Source organism: Monodelphis domestica, chromosome 8 (genome assembly GCF_027887165.1).
Source record: "Monodelphis domestica isolate mMonDom1 chromosome 8, mMonDom1.pri, whole genome shotgun sequence".
Classification (NCBI taxonomy): Eukaryota; Metazoa; Chordata; class Mammalia; order Didelphimorphia; family Didelphidae; genus Monodelphis; species Monodelphis domestica.
In genome coordinates this window covers 238,587,491-238,603,244 of record NC_077234.1, presented here as the reverse complement: position 1 = coordinate 238,603,244, position 15,754 = coordinate 238,587,491, and the positions used below count along the sequence as shown (strand labels likewise).

General features: G+C 40.0%; 1 protein-coding gene across 28 annotated transcripts in view; it reads right to left on the bottom strand.

Annotated features, from left to right (window-relative positions):
- Positions 1–15,754, bottom strand: part of REPS2 (RALBP1 associated Eps domain containing 2) — a 257,690-nt gene that overhangs the window by 9,911 nt on the left and 232,025 nt on the right. For all 28 annotated transcript variants that reach the window (XM_056808623.1, XM_056808621.1, XM_056808622.1 and 25 more), the window contains 3 exons: positions 6,124–6,210; positions 5,124–5,263; positions 516–621 (listed from right to left, as the gene is read on the bottom strand). In XM_056808623.1, coding sequence (XP_056664601.1) covers positions 516–621; positions 5,124–5,263; positions 6,124–6,210 — 333 coding nt within the window. The remainder of the gene's footprint in view (positions 1–515; positions 622–5,123; positions 5,264–6,123; positions 6,211–15,754) is intronic.

Sequence of the window (15,754 nt, the reverse complement as noted above, 5' to 3'; positions counted from 1 at the left end):
GGGCAGCTCAGTGGCTCAGTGGATTGAGACAGGAGGTCCTGGGTTCAAAAATAATCTCAGATATGTCCCAGCTGAACAAGTCACTTGACCCCCATTGCCTAGCCCTTAGCACTCTTTTGCCTTGGAACTAATACACAGTATTGATTCTAGGATGGAAGTTCAAGGTTTAAAGAAAAAGTCTTCTCCAGCACCACAATTAAGAAAGTGTCAATTCGGCTGTGCTCAGCTTTCTTGATAATACATTCCAATTGTCACAGTCATACATCACACTGGGAAAAACCATCACTTTGATTAAATGGATCTTTGCCATCAAAGTGAGGTCTCTGCTGTTTAGTACACTGTCCTAGATGACCACTGAAGTCTATTCTCCAACTTGAGTGTTGTTTTTGACCTCATGAATCCAGAAACAAGCTACAAGGCTCACCCATAAAAGAAGGATGAGCTCTGTAGACATCAGTGAAAAATACCCAGATGTCCCAAATCTAACAGCCCAATTTTTCAATGCATTTCCTTACCTTTAGCTGCTGCTGGAGTTCGCTATTCAACCTTGCTAGCACAGCATTGGCCTCCTTATTTTTCCGAATAGCCGTTTGGATTGCCTTCTTCTGCTTAGAAGACTGTCTGCCAGGAAGGAAAGTAGAAAATATCTCAGTCATAAAGGACTCTGAGACACTTTTTGATCTTAGACTTTGAAGACGGAAGGCAGCTTCAATTGACAAGAAGCCCACCCTTCTCTGTTACAAAAGGAAAATGTAATTAAAAAAGAAACAAATGGCATTACTGAGCTCACCAAAAGAACTACCATTTCTTTTACATTTCTAAGAGATAAAGATGCTCCACATTGCCTAACCTGAAGAAGAGCTATGCTTTGGGGTCTGTTCAAATACTCTGTCTTCCATGTATTCCAAGACATTTTAGTAAAAAAAATTCCCTCTGACAAATTATATATAACTGAAATGCTCCTTTCATAGAAGTATCAATAGCGTTTAAAGAGCTTTGCATGCCCTTTGGGCAAGTGTGAAGAACAGAAGCATATTCTGTGAAGAAGCCATTCTATAGCACACAGACAGCCTGACCTGGGTCCCTTGCTTTATTCATGACCAGAGCCAACAGCATGAAAATGGAATTTCGTCTGTGTGTGTCTGCATATTTACAATGTATGCAATGCACATCTCATAGCAGCCAAGGGCACTGAGTCTCCTAGAGACCCCAAAATAAGGAAGCTTGCCCACCTCGCCATGACACCCACTTCCTTCACCCCAACTTGGCTCATTCTTGAGGGTGGGAGAGTCATTTCAGTCGTGTCCGACGCTTCGTGATCCCATTTAGAATTTTCTTGGCGAAGACAGACACTGGAGAAGTTTGCCATTTCCTCCCCCAGCTTGTTTTATAGATGAGGAAACTGTGGCAGACAAGGTTAAGTGATGTGACTAGGGACACCCCGCTAGAAAGTTGAACTCTCAGAAAGAGGAGCCTTCCTAACTCTACCCACCAGCCCCCTAAAAGCCCGAACAAAAGAGAAGGTGGTACAGAAAGCTGCCATGAGGCCATGCTCTACCCAGAACCCAAGTTCAAATCTAGCCTCAGACACTAACTGTGACCCTGTGTGGAGATGAGTTACAAGGATTTCACAGGCAGGCCAGGAGACACAGAATCCCCGAGAACCTTCAGAGCTGGCAGGGGAAAGTTCCAAACCATGGAGGGGGCTGTTGGTCTCTCTTGGGGGTTTGCAGCAGCTCGAGGTGGATGATCTATGCTCCTGGGGACACCCCTCTGAAGCAGGAGTGGATAGGAGGTTTTCAATACCCTTAGGTGGACTAAGGGGCAATATTGGGAGCTCCAGCCATTCTCTGGACCATCCAGGACTCCTCATCTGGACTCCAGCCAAAAGACTCTATACGTAAGATCTCTGCACTTTCTGTTGGAGTTTAGGATACAATAAGATAGGATTATTAGTTAGGAGTTTTAAACTAAAGGGTTAAATGGTAAGACCTCCTTCTCCCCCTCCCTCCTTTCCCAAATCTCTCCTCTCTGTTAAATAAAAGCAAAATGTTTATATGTTAATCCCTGTGTGTTTTCCATCCTTAACCCCTCCAAATTAATATTGTTATTTCACCTGAACAAGTCACTTAATCTCAGTTTGCCTCAGTTTCCTCATCTGTAAAATAAGAATAATAACAGCCCCTACCTCCCAGAGTTGGGAGAACCTAATGAGGTAACAATTGTACTTCGCACAGTGCCTCCCACATAGTGCTGTAACTATGTTATTTTTTATTATTGTTGTTGTTATTGTAGCCTCCAATATAACTCCACTTCCTTCCCACAGACCTTAGAAGAAATGAATAAGTGATGTCCCCTCCAGTCATATGGGAAAGCAGAGCCTTTGCAATCCTGACTGTGGCTCCCACAGTCCTATTGGTTCACAACATCTCCAGTCTCCAAAGGCATAAATAGCTCAATTCTCACAAACATTAAGTCGGGAAATCTAGAGCAGGCAAGTCTAATTGCTTCTAAACAAAACCCAAATTTTTCCCCTTGAGAATCGTCAGCAGCTCACTAATGGTGACATGATCTAAGGTCTACCTGTTGCTAAAGACCCAGAGCCCAGTGGTTCCCACTGGAATAAACCCTGCTCTTAGTGGAGTGGACAGCAATGAACTTTGGATCCCACGTTGCCAGTTCTAATGTTACTCATCTAAAAATTTAATTATTTCTCAACGAATCTACTTTTAGATCATTTTGTCCCATGGCCTAGGCTGGCCAGTACATATCCATGTGTTTAAATTACTGCTCTGAAATTATCCCAAATATATATATATATATATATATATATATATATATATATATATATAAGTTCTGCTACCACATCAGGTGGCTTTTTAAGAGGCTTCTTGAACATAGAAGTTTAGCCTCTGCAAATAAGGGAGAAGAGAGTGCACGGATTCTGGTTTTGCAAGCAACTGGCCACTGGTTTCTAGAGCTACTGGGAGCCTAGACTAGTTTGATGGTAATAACAGCTAACTTACTAGGTGTCAGGCGACTATGCTAAGCACTTATCTCATTTGATCCTCACAACCCTAGGAGACAGGAGCTATTATTATCCCCATTTTACAAATGAGAAAACTGAGGCAAACAGAGATTAAGTGACTTGCCCAAGGTCATCTAGCTAGTAAGGGTCTAAGGTCAGATATGAACTCGGGTCCCCCTGACTTCAGGTCCAGAGCACGATCCATTGTACCACCTAGCTGCCCCAGGGCAGAAGAGAGTGTCAAGCTAAGATGTGTACACTGAAGTAGAAGGTTAAATAGTTCTCCCTTACAATATGCCAGACTCCCCAGCATATAAGTCTGGGAGAACTCTGACTTGGTTGTGAGAGATGTTATTTAGTCATTCAGTCATGTCTGACTCTTTGGAACCTCAAGGACTATTCTTTTTAAATAAGAAGCCAAAAGTTAAATTCTGTTGCATCAAGTCAGTCAATTCTGGGTTTACATACATAATAAGAAAGCTTTAGAGCACATCCATTCAGGGTTCAATAAATGATTGGAAATTCAAAAGTCTGATTATATTTCAGAGTAGTAAAAGCTATAATTGCTACAAACATCTTGTGGTACAAAAGCAAGATCAAGCCATCTCTACTGTTTCAATAGGGAATATGGGGCAGGTGTTTTGGTTTTTAAAGGGAGGAAAAGTGTTTCTCTTCTCAAATCAACACAACAGTGGCAAAAATCATGGGAAAGGAACATAAATATGATATAAAAGGGCAAGATTTAAAAACCCAAATGTGGGATTATTAACATAATAAAAGGAAAAGATTCATTAAAACACTGTCCGTGGGGTTTGCTTGGCAAAGATGATTGGTTTGTTATTTCCTTCTCCTGTGGATTAAAGCAAACAGAGGTAAACCATGACACCAAAGGGAAAGGAGCCCCAAACTGCCTGATGGCCCTGGCTCAGGTCTGGGAACCTGTGGTGAAAAATGAGCCTTTGTCCAGGGCGTGCAGACTCTGGTTCTAATCACAGATGCTTTAACTTCACTCCAATCAGGTTTAAACTTAGATGCCCTTTTGTATAAATGGAGATTTTGAACCTTTGACTTCATTCCCCAGAAGTCCTTAGTATTTCCCAAAATTCCCTATAATCTCCCCTGCATCTCCACATTGGCGGGATCATATTATTGGTATTTAACTGGTGGTAACTCCTCCTACGTCCTCTTTTTGGGCATGATGTAGCATCAGCGGTGATGGTGGTAAGGTGGGGAAATTTGAAAAATGTCTAACCAGCCATGGGCACGTGGTTTTTATTTTGTATCCTCTTTATTCCTCGATTCTAACGATCATTTAATAAACCTCCTAAAATATAATATTTTTATTATTTGAGATATAATTTTAATTTTTACACTTTAGATAGGTCATATGCTTTGTCTCGGACACTCCTGTGCATAGTTGTGAGTGCATAAACTAGGGAAGCTGGAGTTCAAATGCTGCTTCTTACTAGCTATAAGACCCTGAGCATGTCACTTAAGCCCTGTTTGCCTCAGTTTCCTCCTCCATAAAATGGAGATGATAATAATAGCACCTCCCTCCCAGGGTAACGAGAAGGACCAAATGAAAGAACATCTGTAAAGTGTTTTAACAAACCTTAAAGGTTTAATGCGAAATGCTAGTCAATCTGAAATAGAAAATGCTTTTGAGGGGAAAAAATAATCCTACTCCAATTGAAGTAGGTTTGATATTCATGAAAATAGCACCTGACCTAGTCAAAACAGGACATAACCCAGGCATGTGCTGGAGGATCTTGACTTTGTTTAATTTCACCGTGTGCTAGAAAATGCACCCTGGCATATTGATGTCCTGGGTTCAAGACCTGACTGGACAATGAAACCTGTCACCTTTCAGTGCCCCAGGCAACTCTCTAATACTATTGGTTGAGGAGAAGATACTGATCCTTAGTGATAAAGCAGTTTTCTCAGTGGCGGCTCCCTATACTCATGAAAGTATCGGTCTGGACCAAAAATAAGTGGCCAGCCCATTTAATTTGGTGGGCTAGGGGGAGAAGGAAAGGAAAAAGACAGGAAGGAGCTTCTAAAAGAACATTTACTTTTACTGATTGATTCTATTTACTTTTGGACTGGTGCATGCGGCTTCGAGGTTGGCACAGAAGATGTCCCACTCACAGAAGGTTCTTGGTTTTCCATTACTTGATTTTCAGGTCGGAATTTCCGACGAATGGGCTTTGATGGTGGCTGTGTATGTGGCAGGTCCTGGGGAGAACAAACACAGTGAACACCACCACCCAACAGCTCTCCATTTCCAGCCTTCCACATGCTTCTACATGCGCAGAGCCCCTCGGGTTCCTATATTGTATTGGCAGTGTGCTAATTAAAGGCACCTGGAAAAATTAAATACAGTGTTCAATGAGAACTTGGCTCCATACCAAGCATAGTCAAAAGGATAGAGTGTAGAACTTGGAATGAAGATCCAGATCCACATCCTGCCACAGACACCATTTGAGGGGATAATTTTTAGGGTCACAATAAGAAGCAGAAAGGCAGGATGTTGTGGTGATTAAGAGCTTGACCTTCTAGAGTCACAGAGGCTTGGGGATAAGATCTGCCTCTGACATAGTCTGCCTCATCTGTAAAATGACAACTAAAGTCTTCAAAATCAAAATCTATGATTGTATGAATATTGTTGTCCCTTTTTGAAACAGCCTATTAAATTTTATCATCATTTATCCGATGGATGAACTATTAATGCTTTACTGAACTTAGAGATCACTTGATCTGTGCACTGTGTGGTGATTTTTTTTGTAAGCCCAGTTATGTTGGGGTTCAGTTGTTTTCTGTAATGTTTGACTCTTCGTGACCCTATTGGAGGTTTTCTTGGCAAAGATACTGAAGTGGTTTGCCATTTCCTGCTCCTGCTCATTTTGCAAATGGGGAAACTGAGGCAAACAGAGGTTAAGTGACTTGCCCAAGGACCCACAGCTAATAAATGTTTGAGGTCAAATTTGAATTTAGGAAGAGAAGTATTTCTAACTCCATGTCTAGCACTCTATCCACTGTGCCACCCAACTACTCCATGTATCTTATGACAATAACAATAAGCATTCCAGCATTACCTTCTTCACAGGACTTCCACTCTCCTCTGTCTGGGAAGGAGTTCTGGTCAATTGGGGATGTAATTCAATCTCTGATACTTGTTCTGTCTACAAAAACAAATCCAAAATTGTAATATGCATACAAAAGATTGGGCACCAAGCATCCACAAACTTTGGTCCCAAATGCGTTTTTTGCATTTATACCCCCCCCAAAGACCCTCAAAAACAGAGAGCTAAAAAAGAGTTTTGGAGTCACTCCAGTTTTATACATGAGGAAACTAATATAAGAGGCAAAGAAATTTCCTAAAAATCTCAAAAGAAGGGAAATCATGGATAGAGAGAGGGAGTTCACAGACCCCTTGATCAACTTTTTTCTCTATTTTTAAATTTTTATTTAATTGATCAATTTAGAGCATTTTTCCAGGATTACAAAAATCATTTTCTTTGCCTCCCCTCCCCCCATCCCATAGCCAATGCACAATTCCACTGGGTTTTACATGTGTCCTTGGTCAAGGACATTTTTCCATATTATTTCCATATTATTGATATTTGCACTATTTACATATTATTGATATTTGCACTAGGGTGATTGTTTAGGGTTTATAATCCCAATCATATCCCCATTGACATGTGATCAAGCAGTTGTTTTTCTTCTTCTGAATTTGGATAGTGTTCTTTCTTATAAATCCCTCAGAATTGTTCAGGATCACTGCATTGCTGCTAATAGAGAAGTCCATTACATTCAATTGTGCCACAGTGTATCAGCCTCTGTGTACAATGTTTCCTGGTTCTGCTCCTCTCACTCTGCATCAATTCCTGGAGGTCGTTCCAGTTCACATGGAATCCCTCCACTTTATTATTCCTTTGAGCACAATAGTATTCCATCAGCAACATATACCACAATTTGTTCAGCCATTCCCCCAATTGAAGGGCATCCCCTCATTTAAACCCTTCCATTCTGTCTTAAAATCAATACTAAGTATCAGTTCCAAGGCAGAAGTATTTAAGGCAGATACCAAGATTCTAAGGCAGAAGAGTGATAAGGGCTAGGCAAATGGAGTTAAGTGACTTGCTCAGAATTATACAACTAAGAACTGTTGGAGGTCACATTCAAACCCAGGATCTCTTCTCTCTAGGCCTGGCTTTCAATCCATTGAGCCACCTTGCTTCCCCCAACCTTTTATTTTTTATCTGGAATTGTGATTTCATAGATATGGAGAACTAGAGTGGAAACTTCTGGCACCAATGAAAGCTGGCACCTATTGAACAATTTAGGAACTTATCAAATTTCTTGGGACAGCAAGAGGTTATTTATTGACTTGTTTAATCATATGGTCAATATATGTCAGAGTCTGAATTTGAACTCAAGCCCTGACTATAGAACACCACTGCTTTTTCAAATACAATGCCCCTCATCTTTCTGTAATGACTTTAAAAATAAAAACCCTAGAATGAGGAAACTCAGAACACTTATCAAAGCCAAAGTGCTATCTATCCCTCCTTCAAATACCAAAAGATTTACCTTTAAATTCAAAGAGACTTCATCTCCTGTTTACTAATTTGATTCCCTTAAATTACATGGATATAATCAAATTGAAAACAAATGAATTTAAAAATCCAGACATAATAAGGATCATAGAAGATTGGGAATATGTGATTGCTTTATTCCTTAGAGAAATTTTAAAAAAGAATTATTGAAAACAGTTTAGGGGGAAATATAGCTGAATGGCCATAAAGAAACAACTTTGCAGGCTATTTATATACATTTCCCTTACATCCTTGAGGAATTCAAGTGAGTAATGTACATATGAATCCATACTGACCAAAGATGACACCGTGCTTTGATTTTTTTTATTTTAAATAAAAAAAATTTAAAAAAATTTTTGAAAAAGAATGTTCCCACAGAAGCCATGATGTGTCAAACTGGATGGAGATGAACAGCTTCTTAGTTTTTCTTTAAAGGAAGAAGAATGGTAAGGGCTAGGCAATGGGGGTCAAGTGACTTGCCCATGGTCACACAGCTAGGAAGTATCTGAGGCCAGATTTGAACCTAGAACCTCCCATCTCTAGACCTGGCTCTCAATCCACTGAGCTACCCAGCTGCTCCCTGTGTATTGGTTCTAAGGCAGAAGAGCAGTAAGGGCTAACACAATGGAGGTGAAGTGACTTTTCTGGGGTCATACAGCTAGGAAATGTCAGAGATCAAATTTGAACTCAGGACTTCCCATCTCTAGATCTGGCTCTGTATCCACTGAGTCCCCCTGGTAGCTTCTTATTTCACTCACAAATGACACATTCACCATAGAACTCCTTCTAGTTGTGAAGTCATTTCAGGGTATCTTATTCTTCATGACCCCATTTGGGGTTCTCTTGGCAAAGGTACTGGAATAGTTTACCATTTTCTTCTATAACTCATTTTACAGAGAAGGAAACCGGGACAAATAGACTTAAATGACTTGCCCAAGATCACACAGCTAGTAAGTGTCTGAGGCCAGATTGGAATTCATGAAGATGCCTCTTTCAGGCAACAGGCACTCTACCCACTGCACCACCTAGCTTCCTTCTCCAGGGGCTCCTTATCGCCTCCAAATCACATTTAAAATCTTCGGTTTAGTATCCAGTGCTCCTTATTTTCTGGCTCTGTCCTACTTCTTCTCCCCAGTCTTTTTACACCTTATATACCATCACCATCGCCAAACCCAAACACACACACGTTCTGCAATCCAGTGACATTGACTTCTGAGATGTTCCTTGAGCAAAACACTCCTTCTGACTGGGCATCTTCACTGGCTTGTCCCTCATGCATCAAATGCTCTCCCTCCCAGCCTCTGGCCCCCTGCTTCTCGGGCTTCCTTCACTTCCCACTTCAAGCCTAGGCTTTTCCAAGAAGCCTTTTCCAAGCCAACTCAATTTTAGGGCTTTCCTTCTGTTGGCCATTTTGTATGTAGCTTGTTTGTAAATAGTTGTTTCCATGTTGTCTCTCCCACTAGACTGAGCTACTCAAGAGCAGGGACAGTCTTTCTGTTTCTTTGCATCCTCATTGCTTAGCACAGTATCTGGCACATAGCAGGCGCTTAAATAAATGTTTATAGTCTGACTCGGACTCAAAATTATTTCCATTACGCCTACTGCAAGTATCTTCCCTCTACGATCCATCTATTCTGTCTATCTTCTGCGTATTGAATGACTTACAGGTTGTGACCTCCCCTAGAAGAGAATGAGTTCTGGAAAGGACTCAGCTTTTGCTTTTTTTTTTTTTAATCCTTGGTGTTTAGTATAGAGACAGCTAAATGGTGCAGTGGATAGAGTGCCAAGTCTGGGGTCAAATCTCATCTCAGATGCTTACTAGTGACCCTGAAAAAGTCATTTAGCCCCATTGCCTCAATTTTCTTATCTGTTAAATGAGTTAAAGAAGGAAATGGCACACCACTCCAGTATCCTGGCCAAGAAAACCCTAAATGGGGTCAACTGAAAAGTCAGAAATGACTCAAAAAATGACTCAATAACAACAAGCTCAGCCCAGTGTCTGGCACATAGCCTAATAGAGATTTGCTTACTAGAGATAGGACATCTTGGGCTCAGATCTGGTTTCAGACACTTCCCAGCTGTGTGACCCTGGGCAAGTCATTGACCCCCATTGCCTAGCCCTTACCACTCTTCTTTCTTGGAGCTAACACTTAGTATTAGTTCCAAGACAAAAAAAGAGGGTTTTAAAGGAAAAAAAACAGATGGCTTTCTAACTGGCTTATTGCACCACCCTTCCTTATTTAATATTGCTTTAATTGTTATAAAACATATTCTGACATCCTGCCTAAATTGGCCCCTTCTAAAATGAAAGATGTTCAATCTCAAGCCCTCCAGACAAAACTAGATAAAACCTGATCTGCACTTGCCTAGAGATTATCAGGAACAAGAGGCAGAATATTCTACCTAAATGTCAAATGCCATGCCCCATCACCCTAGCTAGGATCCTTCCCTTCACCAGCAACATGATCCCATTATTCCCAAGGCAAAAAGCTAGTTTGGGGCTCAGTGACATCAGTACAGAGTCTGGCCTCTGAACCAGACATAGCCACAAGCCAAAGAAGGGCCCAGCTAGCAGCCAATGCCACAGTTGTTTCTGTGAGGTAAGAGGTAGAAAAGCAGGATGGGAATAACATCAAGAGGCTGCTCTCTGCTGTTTGGTAAAATGATTCATCCAATGGAGAAGTAGGATCTTCGGAGTTATCCTTCCCTCTCTGCAGTTGCCACTACTGTCAGCCCCTTCTCTGTTTACTGAGACCTTTTAAAAGCCCCTGGGCACAAACACCATAAAATCTCTCATTATAATATTTAAATCAGGCAACTGTAGAAACAATTACATTTTTTTTCTAAAAAAAAATATTTGACACCAAGAGTCACAGCTTATGTTACTCCCTGAAAGAAGCATTTTTTTTTTCAAAAGGTTCTATGGCAGCTAGATGGCTCAGTGGATAGAGAGCCAGGCCTGGAGTCAGGAGGTCTTAGGTTCAAATCTGGCCTCAGGCACTTCCTGGCTGTGTGACCCTTGGCAAGTCACTTGACCCCAATTACCTAGCTCTTACTGCTCTTCTGCCTTGGAACAAATCCTTGGTATTGATTCTAAGCCACAAGGTAAGGGATTTTTAAAAATCCAACCTTGGAATCTGTTCAGAATTTGTCCCTTGCTTAGATATGGAGTTTGTTTCCTGGTGTTTTTATTTTATTTTTTGGTAGTCTATGAAACTGCATTGGTAACATTGCTTAAAAAGGAGAAACAAAGCAAACCACTCATCAGAATATTTTTAATAACTAATGATGTATTGTGTCTATATATGAATGGCTTCACAAAGACTCTTATCTTGGAAGGGTAATAAAATCAAACATGGAAGAACGTAACACTTGTTGGATTAGCGTTGAGGAAGACATGGCATGAGTGCAGAACTGGCACCCCAGGAGTTGCTCCATTCCCCCTCTTCTCAGCACCTGAGGACATTTTTTCTGCATGCCCTGCCCCTCTGTCCAGCTGCCCAAAGCAAGCACTTCCTCCCTTACTCTCTCTGGGTAATGCAGGGGCTCACAGACAGCTTGATTTGCCCTCTGGGCACTGGAACTTGGAAAAGGTTCCCCAAAGGCTGCTCTGGGAGAAGGGCTTTTTGTCCAAAAATCTCTCCTCAAGTTATTCTCCAAAGAAAACTATCCCAAAGCAGGGAGCTATGTACAACAAAAAGAACTCTGGACTTAGAATCAAGAGACCTGGTTTCAAATCCAGCTCTAGACGTTTACTAGCTGTGTAACAATGGAATTTCCCTAGTCGCCAAGGTGGGGATAGTCATTCTAGCCCCCATCTTTCCTGAAGAAAGCACTTCATAACTCTTAGAGGAATATATAAAAGTGTGCCATCATGAATATAGGACAACCCTGATCATTCCAACCCAAAATCTTCACTAAACCAACAAGAGCTCAAAGTCAACAGTATTTCAATAACAAAAAAATAAACTTACAAAAGTTGATTTTGGAAGACCATCTACCACAAAACCGCATCTAGATAGAACCAAAAAGGCAACAAAAAATCACTTCTGTTTAAGGCTATCCAAAAGAGGAATGCATTGCTTTGAATTTTCCCTTGTAAAAATTTTCTAAATAAAAGGTAGAATACTTCTTTTTTTCATTTAATTCTTACTTTCTGACTTAGAACCAAAACTACATATTATTTTGAAGGCAGAAAAGTGGAAGGGTTAGACAATGGGGGCAAGTGAACTGCCCAGGGTCACACAGCTAGGAAGTGTCTAAGGCCAGATATGAACCCAGGACCTCCTGTCTCCAGGCCTGGCTCTCTTTTCACTGAGTCACCTAGCTGTGCCCCACCTCTGAAAGTTATAATACTTCTTGAAGAGGCCATGTTCCTTAGGAACAGGTTGGACTAGATGCCTTCTAAGGTTCTTTTCAACTCTGAAATTCTGTGATTGTATCATTTTGAGATATACTAAATAAGAGCCTCTTCACAATAATCCCTTCAAGTGCCTTTCCTAAATTTGGAGATAAAATTAAAGAAAAAAACACCATGGAACAAATAGCTGCATCAAGAAATGACTTCTTGAAAAGATATTTGGACGACTCTTTTCCTCAATCCTTGGGAAGGGAAATACTGATCACTTGAGCCAAAAATGAGGTTGGTATATCTTGCCTGGCCTCTTCTAGGCTGGAGACAAGAGTACAACACAAAAAAGACAAAAATTCACATTTCTTTATATTCTACAATACCTTACCTTTTACAAGGAGCCTTAGCCGCACATAATCCTTATTCATTAGATAAATATGGGCAAATCAGTTATTGTTCATAAGCTTCAGTTTCCCTCCCCTTAAAATAAACCTAATGATATTTGCCCATGGTTACATAGCTAGTAAATGCCAGAGCTGGAATTCAAAATCATATCTTTTATACATTATACGAATAATATTGGCTTAATATTGGAAGGAACGTAAGGTTATCTCATCCAATCACCAAATTTATATGTTAAAAAAATCAAAATATAGACCAGAATGACTAAGTTAAACTGATCATGGTCATTCAGGCACCAAGTAGCAGAGCCAAGAAGCCCTTGCATCTAATTAGTTACAAATTTCTAAGAAATTTCTCTGAGATTCAAACCTTTCTCTCCATTTCCCCTGCAACCACCCTACTTCAGGTTCTCATCTTTTCTCATTTATACTGTTATAGGAACTTCCTCCAGGGTTTTGCTGTTTCTAGTCTATCTCTTCTCCAATTAATCCTCCCTGCTATTGCCCATCATTAAAAAAAATGCACACAAGCAAGAGAGGTTTGAGAATCCAGAAAAGAAAGGTGGTCCATCATATTAAGCACTACAGAGAGCTCAAAGAGGCTGAGGAGTGAGAAATGGGCACTGGATTTTGGCAACTTTAAGATCACTGGTTACTTTGGAGAGATCTCTTTCATGTGAGTGGTAAGGTCAGAAATCAGATTGCAAGGGTTGATGAGTAACAAAAGGGAATTGAGGAAACTAATCTAGTCTTATTGACAAGTTAGCTGAAAAAAAAGAGCAACACAGGAGATATTACTGGAGAGCATGACAGGTTCAAGTTAGGAGTCAAATTATTTGAGGATGGATAATAAATAGAAAAAGTGGATGACAATGGGGGCCATCTGCCAGAGGAGGGAAGAAATGACATCAAAAGAATAATACAGGTTAGCACTGGAGAGAAATCACCCCTTAATTAGAGAATGTAATAAAAGTAGAGGAAATGGAAGATGGAAATAAAGGACTAAAAAGAGAAGAAAACATAATGTTATGCACAATATAAGCATCAAGAATTACTAGTCCAAACTAACTAGATTATATTTAATCCAATAAACGTTCTTGAACTTCTACTAACTGCAAGTATTAGGCATACAAAAACAAAAATGAAACTATCCTTACCCTCAGGTAGCTTCCATTCTACTAGAGAAAAATTATTTGTTCACAAAAAAGAAAACAAGATAATTTGAGAAGCAAGTGAGTACCAACATGGAACAATTGGTGAGGGCTTCACAGAGAAGCAAGTGCCTGAATCAAATTTTGCAGGAAAATGAGAGAAGCAGAGCTGAAGATGGAATATGTTCCAATCATATGGGATGCTTTATGTAAATGTTTTATAAACTCTGCTATCAAAGTGGCAAACATTATTAAAGTTGGAAATATTCGATATTAGAAGGGTTGGGAAAGAAAGGCACACTAACACATTATTGGTGGACCTATGAAATTGCCTGACTGCTCTAGCAACCAGTTTAGAAATACATGAGAAAAGACACTGATCAGTTTAAACCCTTTTAACCTAGAGATTCAACCAATGGGCTTAAGCCAATGGAATGGGATGCCTTGGGAGGTAGTGAGTGTCCTGATCAAGTGGCCAGATAACTTAGATAATTATAGAATAAAAGGACTCAATGAGAAAGTACCTAGGTCAGTAGCTCATTTTGAAAACAAAGCAAAAGACTGAATGTCACCCATATCCTGACGGAGAAGTGATGAACTTAAGGTGCAGAGACATAGACTTTTGGGGCATGGCCACTGTATAAATTCATTTTTCTTGACTATATAATTGCCCCAAGGTGAGTTTTTCTCCTACCCATCCCCAATTATTCTATTTTTAATTAAGGAGAACATTAAGAGGAAGCAGGAGATACTAGTGTCAAAGAAAAAAGGCAGATGCTGAAAAAAAATTAATGCCTAGAAGAAAATTCAGAAAGAATCAAATAAACAGGAAGGGTTTAAAAGTCATGTATAGAATTTGTTATATAGTTTAAAAACTAAGCCAAATGAAATATTCATAGTTTTATATACAACCCTATTTTTTAGATTCTGATTTATGTGACATACATATTTACATACAAAATGTTAAAAGAAATGACTTATAATCACACAGACAACTTGATTGGGGTGAGGAAAGGGGGAGCTGGGAAGGGTTTTCATACTTCAGGTAGGAAAGAGATGGCTTTTCAGGAACTTTCCAACTCAAATTCCATTTCCTAAATTCTGTATTTGAACACCACAGCTTATTTCTTGTTTTATCTGTTTTCATTTTTGCAAAAGCTGGGGCCAATCTCTATTAATGCCTTTCCCCAATATTCAAAGAAATTTCTGTGTTTCTTCTCTAAGCAATATGTTTTATGATTTTAACAAATTCTGTAGGCTAAATTTTCATTTGAGCTCATAATATTTTACATGGTAGTTGCTGTATAAAATTAATATCAGAAGAAAATGCAGGAAAAAGAAATCAGTTGGGGAGGTTGATTTTTGTTCTGTTTTTGTTTTTGTTTTGAGGCTAGTTCTCTTATAATCAATTCACTTCTATCACACGCATGGTCAATGAACATAGCTTGGAAGACTTGCTCTGTTTCTTACTCCAGTGAGTTTGCCCTCCTTAGGCAGCCTCACAGTGGCCCCTGATCCCAGAGGCTCTCTAAAGTGATACCAGACTTGGGAAAAACACCCTGAAACTATTTTGCTGCAGTTTAGAACTCTTCAAGTGACCCACCAATCTAGGCCTCTCCAGGACATAGGATTACAGGCGAGTTCTACCATGTCCCACCTGAAACCTTGAAATAAATCCTTTAAAGAACCTAATTTTTTGTCTTTTGATGAGAAAATGGATTGGATAATTGCTCTTATGTATTTTTTAACCCTTATCTTCTATCTTAGAATCTATACCAAGTACCAAAAGCAGCTACTAAGATTCTAAATCAGAAGAGTGTCAAGGGTCAAGCAATTGAGGTTGTGCCTTGCTGAGAGTCACACAGCTAAGAAGTATCTGAGGTCAGATTTGAACCCAGGTCCTCCTCACTCCAGGCCTGGTGCTCCTCTGCTATGGTTCCTAGCTGCCCCTGCTCTCATGTACCCTGCCTCTTTTTTTCCTCTCAATAAAATTATATTTGACATGGAATACTCTCTACTTCTTGGAATTATAAATCTCCCCCTTTTCCCACTCCTCATAAACTTATCCAATAAAATGTTGTACCATGTAGATCTAACATAGAAAAAGACTACAGAGTCCTGGTAGGAATGGGTTAATCTGAGGGTCATCACAGCACTCGGCCAAGAATCAGTGGTGAAATCTGGAAGTCATTTGAGGAAATGAACCCAGAGGAAGGAAGATT